Source organism: Micromesistius poutassou (genome assembly GCF_964030765.1).
Source record: "Micromesistius poutassou genome assembly, chromosome: 4".
Lineage (NCBI taxonomy): Eukaryota > Metazoa > Chordata > Actinopteri > Gadiformes > Gadidae > Micromesistius > Micromesistius poutassou.
Window position 1 is genome coordinate 3,625,961 of NC_140274.1, and position 15,533 is coordinate 3,641,493.

Genomic DNA, 15,533 nt, shown 5'->3' on the forward strand with positions numbered 1-15,533 from the left:
GGCCTCATTCACAGGAAACAGAGCGGGTGTCCCATATTCTTTTATTAAGACTCTCATCATACGAAGCCGGGGCCTGTCCTGTGACCGGGTCCCATAAATGATGATGAGATGCAGTTTTATTGATTCCTAAAGAAGGACCACAGAAAGCACCCAGGTCTCTCTCTCCCGCTCTCTACCTGTATATCTGTATGGATCTATGGAACATTGAAAGGGCCAGACAGATGTGTAGTATTGTCTGGCTGCGCATAGGCGCCCTTAGCCCAGCGGTCCCTAGCAGGGTGGAACATGACAACCCTTCAGTGGTTTTGGTGTGGTGATTCACCTGTGATTCTTTCATCAGTGAGGACTCCATGGATGATCTGCTGCGGTCTGCTTCTATCAATCTAGGGTTGTGTCCAATTATCTCAATGAAATGATGCAGGGGACCTGAGACGTGATGCAGAGTAATCAGTTTCCAATCAAGTATCAATACAATGTGAGATGGATGGATAGATTGATCTAACCATTGTTCCCCCAGAGTCATTGTACATTTATATTTAGGGCATTTAGGAGACACTTTTATCCGCAGCGACTTACAATAAGTACATTTGTCAGAAGAAAGAGAAACGATATATAACGATATATCAATGTCGTTACAGTAAGGTTGTTCATAGAACCAAGTGCCAAGCACTAACAATCACTAGGTTAACCCATTCCCCGTATACAACAGAGATAGCTAGGATAAGGTGCTACCCAATGCTAAGTACTATTTTTAAGTGCCAGGACGCACAACCTACCATAAGTGCGTAAATTAAGTGAGTCCCACCAGTATGGCTCCAGTACCCCTTCATTGACACCAAACCAGATATCTTCTAATGCTGAAAAATATAACGCTATACTATTATCAAACTATTATAGTGACAGAGGAGTTTAATCTGGAACAAGCTGAGGTCTTCTGCTATTTCTGCTCTTTCCTTTATTGATCAGCAACACCATTTCATAAATGCCCCCCTGGAGGTGGCCCCCTACCCCCCTCCAGCCCGGGGTGTGTACCCCTGGTTGGGAGGCACTGATATATGGTATTATTATACATGGTCATCCTCCCTCCATATTATTTATGGAGGGAGGATCCGGTTTGATAACTAGATCCCAGAGTCTGTTGAGATTAATGTGTGAGCTGCATCAAAGGGCCTGAGCAGTAACTTAAAGGGAGCGTGGAGCTGGGAACAGGTAATTGCCTCCTTAACGTTTCACGGGGGATTTAGCCTTTGGGTGATGATAAATAGTTAATCGAATTGGTGACATTAAACATTCGTGCTCAAACTTGACTAGAATAAATAAGCCGATATATTTGATTGTGGAGAGATGTGCGGGGAGAATGTTTGTTGTGCTGCACACCCCCTAATCTTTATGGAGTGTCACACAAATAGAAACACACGTGTGTGTGTGTGTCTGTGTGTGTTTTGTTGTCTATGTAATTGCGCCGTTTCCTTAGGATAACTTAACGCGCTACAAATTAACCGTGTACAATACGCCGGCTACTTTTTTAAACTATAACGAATAACATTTCTCCACGCGTTAGTATTAACAATATTTACATTTCAGAAATAGCGTTTGACCCGTTTCAGCTAAACGTAGAACTGAAACATAGCTTGTACATCACATGATATAGGTCTACTCTGATATACTTCCATGCTGATTCCACGTAGCGATCTCCCAGTCTGCGTTCCTTCTGATGATTTCTTCCTTGCTAATTAGTTTTTTCTGGCTCGCTGGGGGGCTAGGGTCAGGGGGGTGTCATTTATATATGGCCCGTTAAGCCCTTTGAGAATGTACCTGTGATTAAGGGCTATACAAATACAATTTAATTGAATTGATGTGTTTGTGTCCTCTCCAAACCCCCTGACAGGACAACGCTTAGCTATTCAATGAAGGATTACATCATGGCCAGGCCCGCAGCTTTTTAAGAGTAAAGCACAAAATGGGGATAACTTTTAGCCGTTCAAAGCATTTTGTGTGTATGTTTAAAACCAGCCGAGAGAGAACAAACACAATAACATAGGACTGGCAGTAGGCTATAGGATATAAAAAGTAAGTAAAAAGACCTGAGGCTTTGTGAGCATCTGCTATTTTTGTTTTGGAATATATTATGGGCTTTTTTGAGAATATTTGGACAGTATTTTCCCTCAACAGCCTAGTTTGCTATGAATAAATGCTGTTGTTGTTTTTCTATGACCTACTGTATAACGGTGCATCAGGATGTGGTGTGGATACAGCTGAAAGAAGACGAAAGGATTCGAGATCGAGCCTGTCGCCACAAAAATCGTTGGTTGTTTGTTTGTGATTCACAACAGGGGAAAATAAATTGTGTACACAGACATATTCCCATTCCTGATTCCATTAGAAAAGCGATTCCAGATGATTCCATTCCATTATTGACGTGACGCTGATGGCCCGCATTACACTCTGGTTCTGGCGCTCCAAACGTTCCCGTGACATATGAAGAAGGAAAGGTTATCAATTATTCTGTTCCCTCCATTCATCCAGGCGAGACACGGTGGAGGAAACACCCATCAGGACGTGTGCGTCACAGTGTTATCTAGAACACAAAACAGGACTTCGATAATTACTTCATGAATCATTTAGCACTATGATCACCGGGGCCAATTCCCAGGACAAATTTCACAGATCTGCACAACAGCGACAACAAAATAAGGCGTTGAACGACTCACGGACGTCCGTGTATCAGGGCCGTAATTGATTCGATTTTACAGGAAAAGGACGTATGCAATTTCAAGCAGTTAATAGACCTTGGTCAATGTGCTTATTGATTTTAAAGGGCGTGAGATAGTCAATATTCATTAAATAATGCATGGTTTTGCATCGGGACGGTGTGGAAGATGAAATCAACGATGTAAAGTCATAGATGCTGCAGTGGGCGGCATGTGGTTCAGCAGGTAGAGTGGGCTGGCTGGTAACCAGAAGGTTGCTAGTTTGATCCCCGGCTCCTCCGGGGTGTCAAAGTGTCACCCTGACTGCTCCCGACGAGCTGGCTGTCTCCTTGCATGGCTGACTCCGTCCCCGCCGCCGCCGCCGCCGCCGTGTGAATGGGTGCATGAATGGCTGAATGTTAGGCAATATTGTACAGCGCTTTGAGTTAGAAAAGCGCTATGTAAATGCGGTCCATTTACCATTGACAGATGTGAAATGCGCACAATGGCACAAATCCACTTTTGTCGTCTTCTATACGGGATGTACAATTTTTTGTTACATCCTGTGATTAACCCTGTGCAGTGAAGCCCTGTCACCAGATGACCACGGTCTCAGCTCCCCCAGGCCCACTCGCCAATCGGCTGACCTAACTTAACGTCATATATGATTATTGTTACCCAGTGTTGACAAAATGCAGCGCTCCTTAGCTTCCCAAACGCACCCCCCCCCCCCCCCCCGCCCACACCCGCTACATTATTAGCCATAATGGATTTGGCACACCTGCTACCACACAGCTTTTTGTAGACAGCCTTTCCAAGCGTGACGCTTTCATTTGCAACACAATTAAGCAGGTATATGTTCACCTTTTATCGAGACAGCAATAGCGGTTAAGCCCCCCTGTAATGAAGTTTGGGAGGTTCTGGAGGGAGCCCACGCTGCTGGTGAGGACGGTTGCCGGTTGAGAGTTCTTCTTCTGTGGTGTGGTCGGCAGAATAACAATGAGCAATTACTCCCAGTATTCCTTCACTCCCTTCCTTGTGACATGAGACCCGGTCTCAGCCTGTAATCACGTGACCGACACGGACGGCGCTCTCGAATGTAAAAGAACCCCACTGGTGTGTGCGGTCTTTCGCTGAAACAATGTCTATGTAACCGTTTTTTTTGCTGCGGTCTCTATATTGAATTCGAACAGTAATTCATTGTGAGGGCTCCGTCGATGAGTCATCACACATGTCAACAATTCCACCCCCTCGCATTCGCAATCTCGATTCGGGAAAAAGGCTATTTGTACGAGAGAAGGTCGATTTCAGTTTTCACCATTGTTGTGTTTTAGTATTTTTTTAATATTGGCTTTAATTGAAAAGTCAAAATGCAAAGTAGTCATGCCTTGTTTTGGGCCGATGTAATTATAAAATGCAAATGGCCGCCCTCTATTTACCCACGAAGGTATCTCTGTCCCCGACGTGGTGGGAGTGAAATTCCCTCGGGGCTGGAGTGCAAGCAGTTAGTGCTGCCATCGTGGCGGTCCGGGCTGACTCTTGTGAACTGAAACTGTCAATAATTATGCCCGTTCGCAGACAAGAGTCACACTGCAGCGTCTAGCAGTTCACCGGCAGCTCCCCCTAATTGGATTTTATCTTTGTCTGACAGAGTCGTGTCTGAAAATATATCCTTACATTGCTCTCTAAGTGCGGGATTGTACACACGCATACACAGACACAGACACAGAGACACACACACACACAGACATGGAGAGACACACACACACACACACACACACACACACACACACACACAGAAACACACACACACACACACACACACGTTTCAACAATATATCTATATAAAGACAGCTAGCTTATACAATGAAAGTGTGGTGGGGATTAATTTGATGTGAGGGGGTTTCTTGAATCTCATTGGATCCTATAGACGTACAGATATACTGGTTCTCTCAGCGTTGATGGAATCTGGTTTCATGGTGTTGGTTCACTCTCCTTTGAAGACGCCCTGGGGAATTACACTGGGCTAATTAACAGCCGTTGGTATGTGGATATAGATGTAGTTAAGTAAACTGATTACTTTAGGCCTATATGTTGGGCGTGTTTGTATTTCTTCATACGCATCTTAGAGAAGAAATTAGAATTCTCTCACGCGGAAAAAAAAAAAATAGTTTTAAGTTATTTTGTTTATTAAGTTGTTCTCTTTAAATTGGGTCTTGGTTTTAGGTTATCTGCGTCGGTAACAGAGAGAGGCGCTGGTGTCTGAGACCAGCATTATTCAGTGGCCCTACCCCTCTACTCCAGAGTGGATGCTGCTCGCTTCTATCTGTTCTCTCCGCCAGGCTGCCACCACCAGGTTAGTCACTTCCAGTGGGTGGCACGCTACGAAATGGCTTCTGAATTTGTTGAATCCTGCAGAGCGATGATGTCTGGTCCCCCCTCTCTCTGGTGCTGTACCTCCAGCACACACACACACACACACACACACACACACACACACAGACACGCGCTGCAGGGGCTGGGTGCTTGAGCAGAGGGGGAATCAAACACAGCCCCCCTTTTTCAACGTGAAGAGGGTTCAAATCCTCCAGTTAAACGTGACTTAAATACATGGGAATGTTGAGGACAGCCCCCTCAGATTGTAACCACACACCCCAGACGTTCTCGTCTACTGCGTAACCCCCATGCCTCTGTGGAGAATTGGACACGAACAGACGAGACGGTGTCTCCGTTCCCGCCTCATCTCGGCCTTATCGCCATTCGGACCGTCCGCTCTTTCTCTCCCTTAATACCGTTCAAAGGTCTTTCGTTCTATGACGGCGTTGCTGTGGCAACAATGCTTTTTTTTTTCTTTTTTCTTTTTTTTTGTCTTCCTCTCCCGCCTTGAGATGCTGAGGGATCAATAAAGTATCCCTGGCGGTGTAGCGGGAAAGGCTCTTGCGCAGACGCCGGTCCTTCTGGAAGACCGGGGGCCAGGCGGCCTAGTTAGCATCTGAGTGCTACAGTAATACAATAAGGGGAAGGGATCATTGTGGCTAGCAGTCGTGATAACGTTAGTGCGCTTGCGTGTCGCGGCCGGATTAGAGATTCAGGTGTTGGATGGGGTTGCTTGCCTTTGCTAGTCTCTGCAGAGTGAGATATGGCCGCTGTTTCTCTAGCCTACTTTATTGTGATGCAACCCAGCTCCTCGAGAAAGGGAAGAGTGGGCAAATCAATTTGGACAAGCAATGCACTCCAACTCGGCAGCAATAAAGTGTTTCTCTGAATAAATGCATGTTTTTATTTCTCTGGGGTCAGGGTATTTCCTCACCTTTTTTTTTTTATTGTGTGAGGACTAAAAAAACATCTTTTTTTTTTGTATTGCCCCTGTGATTGTTTGTATTGATTTGCGTGAGGGAATTGCACAAGACGGAATGCTTTCAGGAACACAGGGATAATTCACAGAGCTTAAAGTCAAGACGACCAAAGCGATGGGAATCCACCAGGCGTTCAGAGGGCCAGGATGCGTTTGATCTGATGGCTTCCTAGTGCTGCGTGGACCAGGAAGTAGAGGGGGTTGGCCGGTAACAGGAAGGTTGCTAGATCCATCCCCGGCTCCTCCGAGCCGAGGGTCGAGGTGTCCCTGAGCAAGACGCCTCACCCTGACTGCTCCCGACGAGCTGGCTGTCGCCTTGCGTAGTTGACTCCGCCGTCGGTGTGTCGACGTGTGCACGAATGGCTGAATGTTAGGCGATATTGTGAAGTGCTTTGAGTTGCCACTGGTTAGAAAAGCGCGATATAAATGCAGTCCATGTACCGTTTACCTTGGCACAGTCGCTTTTGCCGCCGCAGCATCGCTCCGCCAGACAGAGCGGCAGCGTCGTGTAAGCGGCTCGGGTGTCGACTCCCACCCAGACGGTTGTCGGCTCCATCCCCTATGTCCATATGTCCGAGGGCTCAGCGTCGAGCCTCGGCCAGCGACACTCCTAACCTCCTCCAGCTCCATGTCTCAGCCTCCCTGCTCGTCTCCTCGGACAATGCACCTGCTAAATAGTAATGACATGGTGTTGAGTGGCCTGAAACGCAACACTTTTATGGGTGATTATTTATTCATTTTCTTTGTAGCCGACACATTTAGAGGACACTTTCTTCTGCAACGATTCAAGTGACTTCAGACGCTGCTAAGGAGCTGCGAGGCCTCTTGTCCATGGACGGGGACAGAGAGCGCTGGGGTCCCCGGCCCCTCGGAGGCTGGGTCGCCCTTCTTCGTTCGATACGAGAATCGATGCGCTGGCGCCAAATATAGATATTTTTTATTCAAAAATATTGTTATTAAAATATGGTGCTTTATCAGATTTCCCTGCTCCCAGCCTCGCTACTTCATTGCTCCTCTTAATCCCTATTTGTTTTCATAGTAGTTCTGTCTAACTGATCCCAGAATTGCTGTATGGCGATACTATCGGTAACGTGGGCCATGTGTCGCGTATCGTGTCGTATCGTGTCGTATCGTGAGGTACCATGTGATTTCCGACCCTAGTCGCAAGCCACTGCCGCTGGTTACCAATCACATTGGCTTTCTGATACATATATATATATATATATATATATATATATATATAGGCACTCCTCCGTTTCCGCTCCCAGTGATTTACATGACAGCGTCGCGTCTTGTTTTACACTGCATTTCCCAAGCTTACGAGGAGGAGAAGGCCGGCAAAGGTCATGGAATTCCTTGAGCGCGGTGCTGACAAGAGTGCTTTCCTTTTCCTCCCTTGATTCTCCACGCTGGCGTGAAGCCTGGCTCCCATTAGAACACACACAACGCGCACAAAAGCACACGCACGCACACACAAACGCACACACGAATGCACGCACTCACAGACATAGACTATCACACAAGCATGTGCAGTACATTCAAAATCAGACCACTATTTCAATAGGTAAAACCTATGGTCATTAATTTACATTTTTGAGTTTTATTTAGCACTTATTAAATTATTACGGTCTCATGTTGTTGTGATACAAAGCATTAGCATTAGAAACGGAAGGGCGGAACCAAAGTGTTTGCGTTGTAGCCGGACTCCTATGGTTGAGGGGCATTTCCGCTTCCTCGCCAGACGGATTTTGGAAGACGATAATAAAGCTTTGTTGCTTTGTTTCCCTTTACTACCATCAACCTGCTTTTCAGGTTTGTACATTGTGAAAATCACACCAATTACTATATTCATGAATCGGAACATTCTATAATAGGGGCGATGAACTTTGGGTTGAGTTTGAAGTCCGTAATGTTGAGTTATTTAACTTTTGAAAACTTCTTTGTTTGTTTCGCACCAAACGGCAATAGAGTAAAATGGCAGTTTGCCATTCGCGTTGTATATTATTGTGGAAACACACAACATCGTAGAATATATTTAAGTTTACTTTGGCCCTGAACACCTGACGTACATGTTTAAGAATATATTTCATATTATTAAGAGATTGATGATAGGATATTAGTTAGATATTATTATTATTAGAGTATAGGAAAAGTGTTTATGTTTTATAGCTAAATGCTTAGTTTACTGTGTGTTCACACCAAACGCGACGGGGCGACACGATTCCATACAAAGTCAACGTAGAGACGCGAATCGGGCGAAATTTGTCGCTAGAAAAACCTGAGGCAAGATTTGATTGACGGTGCGACATTTTGCCCTGTCATGGGTGAGCGCGTTCACGAGGATTTGCAGCGCGACAATAGAGCTGGTAAGTCCCGCCCCTTCTGCTAAACCCCAGTGGACCTCTAGGTTGAAAAATCGTTAATGCAAGTGAATGTGAGAAAATAATTATTTTCTGGTCCCGTTTGAATTGTGCCATGAATGTCAACATATGTTGTCTGTGAATTTTTAATATAATTTTTCATGTTAAAATTTTGACAGCATATTGTATGATTCTTCGGCTAGCAGTTGTGGAAACGACATAACGAGAAAGACTACATGTCACCGTGTTATGGGGTGACGTCACATAGGCGACATGTAGTCTTTCTCGTTATGTCGTTTCCACAACTGCTACTACAATACTACAAAACTACAATACTACAAAACTACAATATACTGTCAAACTCTTAACATGAAAAATTATATTAAAAATTCACAGACACCATATGTTGACATTCATGGCACAATTCAAACGGGACCAGAAAATAATTATTTTCTCACATTTACTTGCATTAATGATTTTTCAACCTAGAGGTCCACTGGGGTTTAGCGGAAGGGGCGGGACTTACCAGCTCTATAGACCTCTGAAGAATAAGTCCCGCCTCCAAGGCTCCGGTTCCCTCGGTCAAATGTCTATGGGAATGGGTTTTTGACTGATCGTACATAACAAACGTCACGTTTTGAACTACACACATTTTCCATCTAGTTTCGACTGTGTTTTTGGATTGTCGTGCCGTTAAAGAAGTAAACAATTATTAATGCTACTTTAACTGCACCAAAAATCCAAAAACCCAGTTGAAACTAGATGAAAACGATTGTAGTTGAAAACGTGACGCAGCTTTTACTTCTCCACCACCTACAGAGTTTGTTATGTACGATCATTCAAAAACCCCATGCTATTTCCCATAGACATTTGACCGAGGGAACCGGGAGCCTTGGAGGCGGGACTTATTCTTCAGAGGTCTATTTTGCTGGAGTTTAAATATTTGAACTTTGCTGCGACATTCGCGTGGTGACAGCCAATCAGCGTTCACTCCCTGGATGAAGTAACGTAACAGCCAATCAGCATTCAACCGGCCGGGCCAACCGTTCCCTGCACTCCGCAGTTAACCGCAGCTTGGAGGAGAAAGTGATTGTTGCCGTTTGCGACTCCCGGAGCTCTATATATAATATTATATGATATTATATTATATAATATATAGATATCTATATAATATAACATATACAATATATATAATATCACGGCACAAAGCTGTGAGCGCCTCCGGATGATATTATCAACCCATAAACGACGGGCATTGCGACATCTCTCCCTCTTCCACAACCGGTAAAGACACGCAATGGTGATAATCTCGGCCATGGTTGATGAGAATGAATTGGCATAAAGCCCCGTTGGCGGGCAAAAGATGTTGTGTGACAAAATTTGCTGCGTGACAAAGTTCGCCTGACATAACTGCACAGCGACAGATTATGATTTGTCACGCGGCAAAACTTTGGCGACAGCGCGACCAGGCGAAAAATGTGTCTTTTGGTGTGAACACACAGTAGGCAGACAAATCATTCATTGTAGTTAAGGCTGGTTTATTGTCTTATTGTTTTCTTTGGTGGAACAGTCTTTTGAATGACTTGTTATTGTGGTTTAAAGCCAACGTATGTAATAATTGCACTATGTGAGGTAGTTTACAACAACCAGCGAAGAAGCTGAATACAGGCACAACTTTAATGTGAATTTTGAGAAAAGGTGTGGAGTATTTATTTGAATGTGAATTAGATGAGAAGAACAATACATGTGAGCCTTACTTTTTTTATTGCACTTTTTTTGTTATGTTTTATTTGTAATGAGAAACTACAAAGGGACAATTTACATTTTAACCAGGGAAGAGTCCATATTTATATGTGATATTTGTGAAATAAACAGACAGATTTTGGAAGACGATAAAGTTTTGTTGCTTCGTTCCCTTTACCAATATCAACCTGCTTTTCAGAAATACGCTCAACATCTATTTGTTACTACCGTCCTGGCCACTTGGGACCGGTAACACATGCACTCACACGCATACGTACGCACACCCTCACACACACACATAGACTCACACACTCACACAGACACACACACACACACATGACAGGCACACATAAAACCTCATCGCGCTGGTTGTAGCATGTGACGACGGAGATAGGTGGTGGGTATTGTCTTAATATAGAAAGGCTCGTTGTTCGATGCGTTAAATTGGGTTCAGCAGTGATGGTTCTGCGGGCTGGGATGCTATCGATGCTGTAATCATCCTCAAAAGATTTCCATCCCAGTGTTCCGTAGAGGATTTCTGACATCCGGAATCCGGAATGGTGCCATCCCATTATGGTTAAAAAAGAAAGAAATATATGTTTCATCGTGCCAAGATTTCTACCTTGCACATTACCATATCCTACACACATGACACATGAATGTCTATACGTTCTGTTAGAATACAGAAACCGTTGTCACTTGTACCGTCCGCATTACCGTACAATATACGTTAGTAATAACTGATTACATGGGACTCTACTTGATTTAAATGAGTATTACATCTGACAGAAGTGTAATCAGCCTTTATTGCTTTGTCTCCTGGTCCATTATGGTGTGTACGTTAATGTGTGTTATTATGTTGCATCTCAACAACGACGGGACGTCGCACATCACCATATTGATAAGAACCATGTACAAGAACCTTTTAATCAAATCTAATCCCCCGCCCTTCTTTGTCTTTCTCCTCCGGCTCCAGGATCGGCCATCTTCCCCACAATGGAGCGCGTGGTTCTGTGCGTGCTGCTGTGTGCCGCCCTGACGAGGGGCTACAGCTGTCCCGGCCGCTGCATCTGCCAGCACCTGTCCCCCACGCTGACCCTGCTCTGCGCCAAGACGGGCCTGCTGTTCGTCCCGCCCACCATCGACCGCAAGACGGTGGAGCTGCGCCTCACCGACAACTTCATCACCGTCATCCGCAAGAAGGACTTCTACAACATGACCAGCCTGGTGCACCTCACGCTGTCCCGCAACACCATCAGCCAGATCACCCCCCACGCCTTCCTGGGGCTGCGCTCGCTGCGGGCGCTGCACATGGACGGCAATCGCCTCAGCGCGCTCAAGAGCGACCACTTCAAGGGCCTGATCAACCTGCGCCACCTGATCCTGGGGAACAACCAGATCCACCTGGTGGCGCCCGCCTCCTTCGACGAGTTTGTGGCCACCATCGAGGACCTGGACCTGTCCAACAACAACCTGAGGACCCTGCCCTGGGAGGCCATCGGCCGCATGACCAACATCAACACGCTGACGCTGGACCACAACCTGATCGACCACATCGGCGCGGGGACCTTCACGCTGCTCACCAAGCTCGTGCGTCTGGACATGACCTCCAACCGGCTGCAGAAGCTGCCGCCCGACAGCCTGTTCCAGCACGCCCAGGTGCTGTCGGACGCCAAGGGCTCCAACCCGTCATCGCTGGCCGTCAGCTTCGGCGGGAACCCGCTGCACTGTAACTGCGAGCTGCTGTGGCTGCGCCGGCTGACGCGGGAGGACGACCTGGAGACCTGCGCCTCGCCGGAGCACCTGATGGACAAGTACTTCTGGTCCATCCAGGAGGAGGAGTTCATCTGTGAGCCGCCCCTCATCACCAAGCACCTGGCCACCAAGCCCCATGTGATGGAGGGCCAGGGGGTGACGCTCAAGTGCAAGGCCATGGGGGACCCCGACCCGAAGATCCACTGGCGCTCGCCCGACGGCAAGCTGGTGCACAACAACTCGCGCACGGTGCTGTACGACAACGGCACGCTGGACGTGCTCATCACCACGCTGAAGGACAGCGGCGCCTTCAGCTGCGTGGCGTCCAACGCGGCAGGCATCGCCACCGCCGCCGTGGAGATCAACATGATCCCACTGCCGCTGCTGGTCAACAACACGGGCCACATGCGCGAGGACCCGGGCCTCTCCGACATCACCACCTCCGCCAAGTCGGGCAACGACACCAAGGGGCAGGACAAGCAGGACCGGCGCGTGGTGGTGGCGGAGCTCACCTCCTCCTCCGCCGTGATCCGCTGGCCCTCCGAGCGCCACATCCCCGGCATCAGGATGTACCAGATCCAATACAACAGCACGGCCGACGAAACACTGGTGTATAGGTGAGAGGAGGAGGAGGAGGAGGAGGAGGAGGGAGGGGGGGAGGGAGGGAGGGAGGGAGGGGGATGGGGATGGGGGGGGGGGGGGGGGGGGGGGGGGGAGAGAGGTATAGAAGGAGGTGGAGGAGGAGGAGAGAGGTATCGGAGGCATGTGTCAGACAGAGACAGAGAAGAAGAGAGGGATGCAGGGAGAAACGTTGGCCAGCTGGAATGCCCATCTGCTTGGTTGTATGATGGAAGCGTGAAGCGTTTAATAGGTCTGGGCGTGCCAAAGACACAGGGTGATTAAGTGTTGCAGGAAAAAGAAACAGATAACTTTAGTTCAAAACATATAAATAAATAATCTTCTGTGCCAAATTGATACATAGCAGCCTCTGTTTCACTCACGGCTGTATCCAAACTATGTGCCAAGTTGTCATTTCCAAACTTCAGAGTGATTTTTCAGCATCATGAGGAACGATAAGAGACGCCATGTTTTAATACCCTTGTAGCAGACGCTATATGACATGTTGTGTGACGGGTAAAAGGACAACAGTTGCAGGTTACACAGCTCCACCCTAGCAGCAGGAGGTCACGATGTGGGGCGCTCTCATACAGCCGGTAAATACAGGGCTCGTCCTTGTTACGACACAAATCTTCTCTAATGGGTAATAAGCGGGTTGTTTTTTGTGTTGCCATTACATTAGTCACAATTAACTACTGCTGTATAATTGACTGCCGTGAGTTTACACACAGACCTAAGTATGTCTTTGTCTTTAGGTGGTATTAAGGGAAACTCTGGCTCCCTCCAGGCAGACAGAATCATCTGTCTAATTAGACTAACGATGTTAGAGTTGACCCAGGGACACCGCTACATATGCTTCATATGTACTGACAAGTGTTCGCCTTGTAATGCCACCAGCAGCGATGTGATTTTTACTGTACGCTATTTGTGCTTCACCAAAATAGACCAGCATATGGCATTTGCCCTAAGGCATGGCTGACATTTCTCCCAGGTGTTGTGACATGCACTGCACACACATGACTGTCCTCTTAAAATATACCCTTGCAGTCGTTTGCAAAAGGCTGCAAAAGGTTTTTGAGTTAGTTCCTCTGCCTTATGCTCTCTCTGTAAAGCACAGCACTTCCCCGCACCAGACCACACCATCTGCTTTTAGTTAATACTCCATATGCAGGGAATAATCGCTAAGAGGAGCTGAAGTGAGATAGTGCATCCATAACTGTCACTGTGCAGAATCCGCTGTCACTGTTATGATCGCTATTGCCACCGTGGAGTTCGAAGACGGTGTGAAGCTGTGAATGCCGTTGTTCCCTCATGTTTGTCAGGTGTTGTCATTTTAAAAAAGCCACAATGATGAACCCCACTCTGTTAATATCTACTGTGTGTGCATGTTTGTGCGTGCGTGCTTGCACGCGTGTGTGTGTGTGTGTGTGTGTTTATGTGTGTGTGTGTGTGTGTGTGTGCATGTGAGTGTATGTGCGTGTGTATGTGTGCGAGCGTGCACGTGGCTTGTATGTGTGAATGTGCATGTGTGTCCGTTATGTGGCGTGTATGCGTGCGCGCGCATGTGTGTGTGTGTGTGTGTGTGTGCGTGTCTCCGTGCGTGTCTCCCTGCAGAATGATCCCGTCCACCAGCAAGACGTTCCTGATCAACGACCTGGCGGCGGGCCGCGAGTACGACCTGTGCGTGCTGGCGGTGTACGACGACGGCATCACGTCGCTGACGGCCACGCGCGTGGTGGGCTGCGTGCAGTTCCACACGGCCAGCGAGGTCACGCACTGCCGCTTCATGCACAGTCAGTTCCTGGGGGGCACCATGATCATCATCATCGGCGGCATCATCGTGGCCTCCGTGCTGGTCTTCATCATCATCCTCATGATCCGCTACAAGGCCTACAGCAGCCCTGAGGACGTGAAGGCCAGCACCTCCTCCATGCGCTCCCACCTGCACCACCAACACCACCAACACCACGAGCAGCAGCAGCAGCAGCAGCAGCAGCAGCAGCGGCAGCAGCAGCAGCAGCTGCACCAGAGCCGCATGCAGCGCTCGGGCTCCAAGCAGCCCTCGGAGGACAGCCAGACGGGGGACGCGCCGGGGGCCACCAGGGAGTGCATGGCCCTGGTGCTGAGGGCGGACCACCCGGACCACCCGGACCACCCGGACCCCGACCACGAGACGGGCGACCCGGGCCGGAGCTCGGCGGGCGTGGCGGGGGCGGCGGAGGCGGAGCCGGCCCGGCAGCCGGCGACGCCGGAGCGGTTCCAGAGGAGGAGCAGCCTGGACGGGCAGCGCTCCGGCCCGCCGTCGGAGGACACGCAGACGGACAGCAGCCTGACGGGCTCCACCATGTCCCTGTGTCTGATCGGCCCCAACGCCGGCTCCAAGGAGGCCCCGCGCCTCAAGGACAAGCGGGGCGGGCTGGCGGGCGTGGGGCTGCTGCCCAACGAGCTGGCACGAACTAGGCACCGCTTCTCCTTCGACGGGGGGGACTACTCCATCTTCCAGAGCCACAGCTACCCGCGGCGCGCGGCGCGGACCCGCTGGCACAAGTCCACCAACCAGCTGGACGCGGAGGCCTCGCCGCTGGCCAGCCGCAGGGTCACGTTCAGCAGCACCGAGTGGATGCTGGAGAGCACCGTGTGAGGGGCGGGGCCCGGCCCGCGCAGTCACCCGTTGGGGGCGGGGCCTGGATCGCTCGGGGGGGGTGGGGGGGGGGCCTGTGAGGAGCGGGGCCTGGATCGCTTAGTGCTCTGTGAGGGGCGGGGCCTGGATCGCTTAGTGCTCTGTGAGGGGCGGGGCCTGGACCGCTTAGTGCTCTGTGAGGGGCGGGGCCTGGATCGCTCGAGGGCCTGTGAGGTGGCGGAGCCTGGACCGCTCAGTGACCTTTGGAGGGGCGGGGCCTGGACCGATCAGTGACCAGTTAGAGGCGGGGCCTGGATCACTCAGTGACCTTGGAAGGGTGGGGCCTGGATCGCTCAGTGACCTTTGGGGGGGCGGGGCCTGGACCGCTCAGT

The 15,533-nt window shown here is 49.0% G+C and overlaps 1 protein-coding gene across 3 annotated transcripts in view; it reads left to right on the plus strand.

Moving 5' to 3' along the window:
• The window catches only part of lrfn1 (leucine rich repeat and fibronectin type III domain containing 1), an 84,941-nt gene extending 69,757 nt beyond the window's left edge, over positions 1–15,184 (plus strand). For all 3 annotated transcript variants that reach the window (XM_084467437.1, XM_084467438.1, XM_084467439.1), the window contains 2 exons: positions 11,125–12,520; positions 14,136–15,184. In XM_084467437.1, the coding sequence (XP_084323563.1) occupies positions 11,145–12,520; positions 14,136–15,162 (2,403 nt within the window). In that variant the 5' untranslated portion in view covers positions 11,125–11,144 and the 3' untranslated portion in view covers positions 15,163–15,184. The remainder of the gene's footprint in view (positions 1–11,124; positions 12,521–14,135) is intronic.
• The last annotated feature ends 349 nt before the right edge of the window (positions 15,185–15,533 follow it).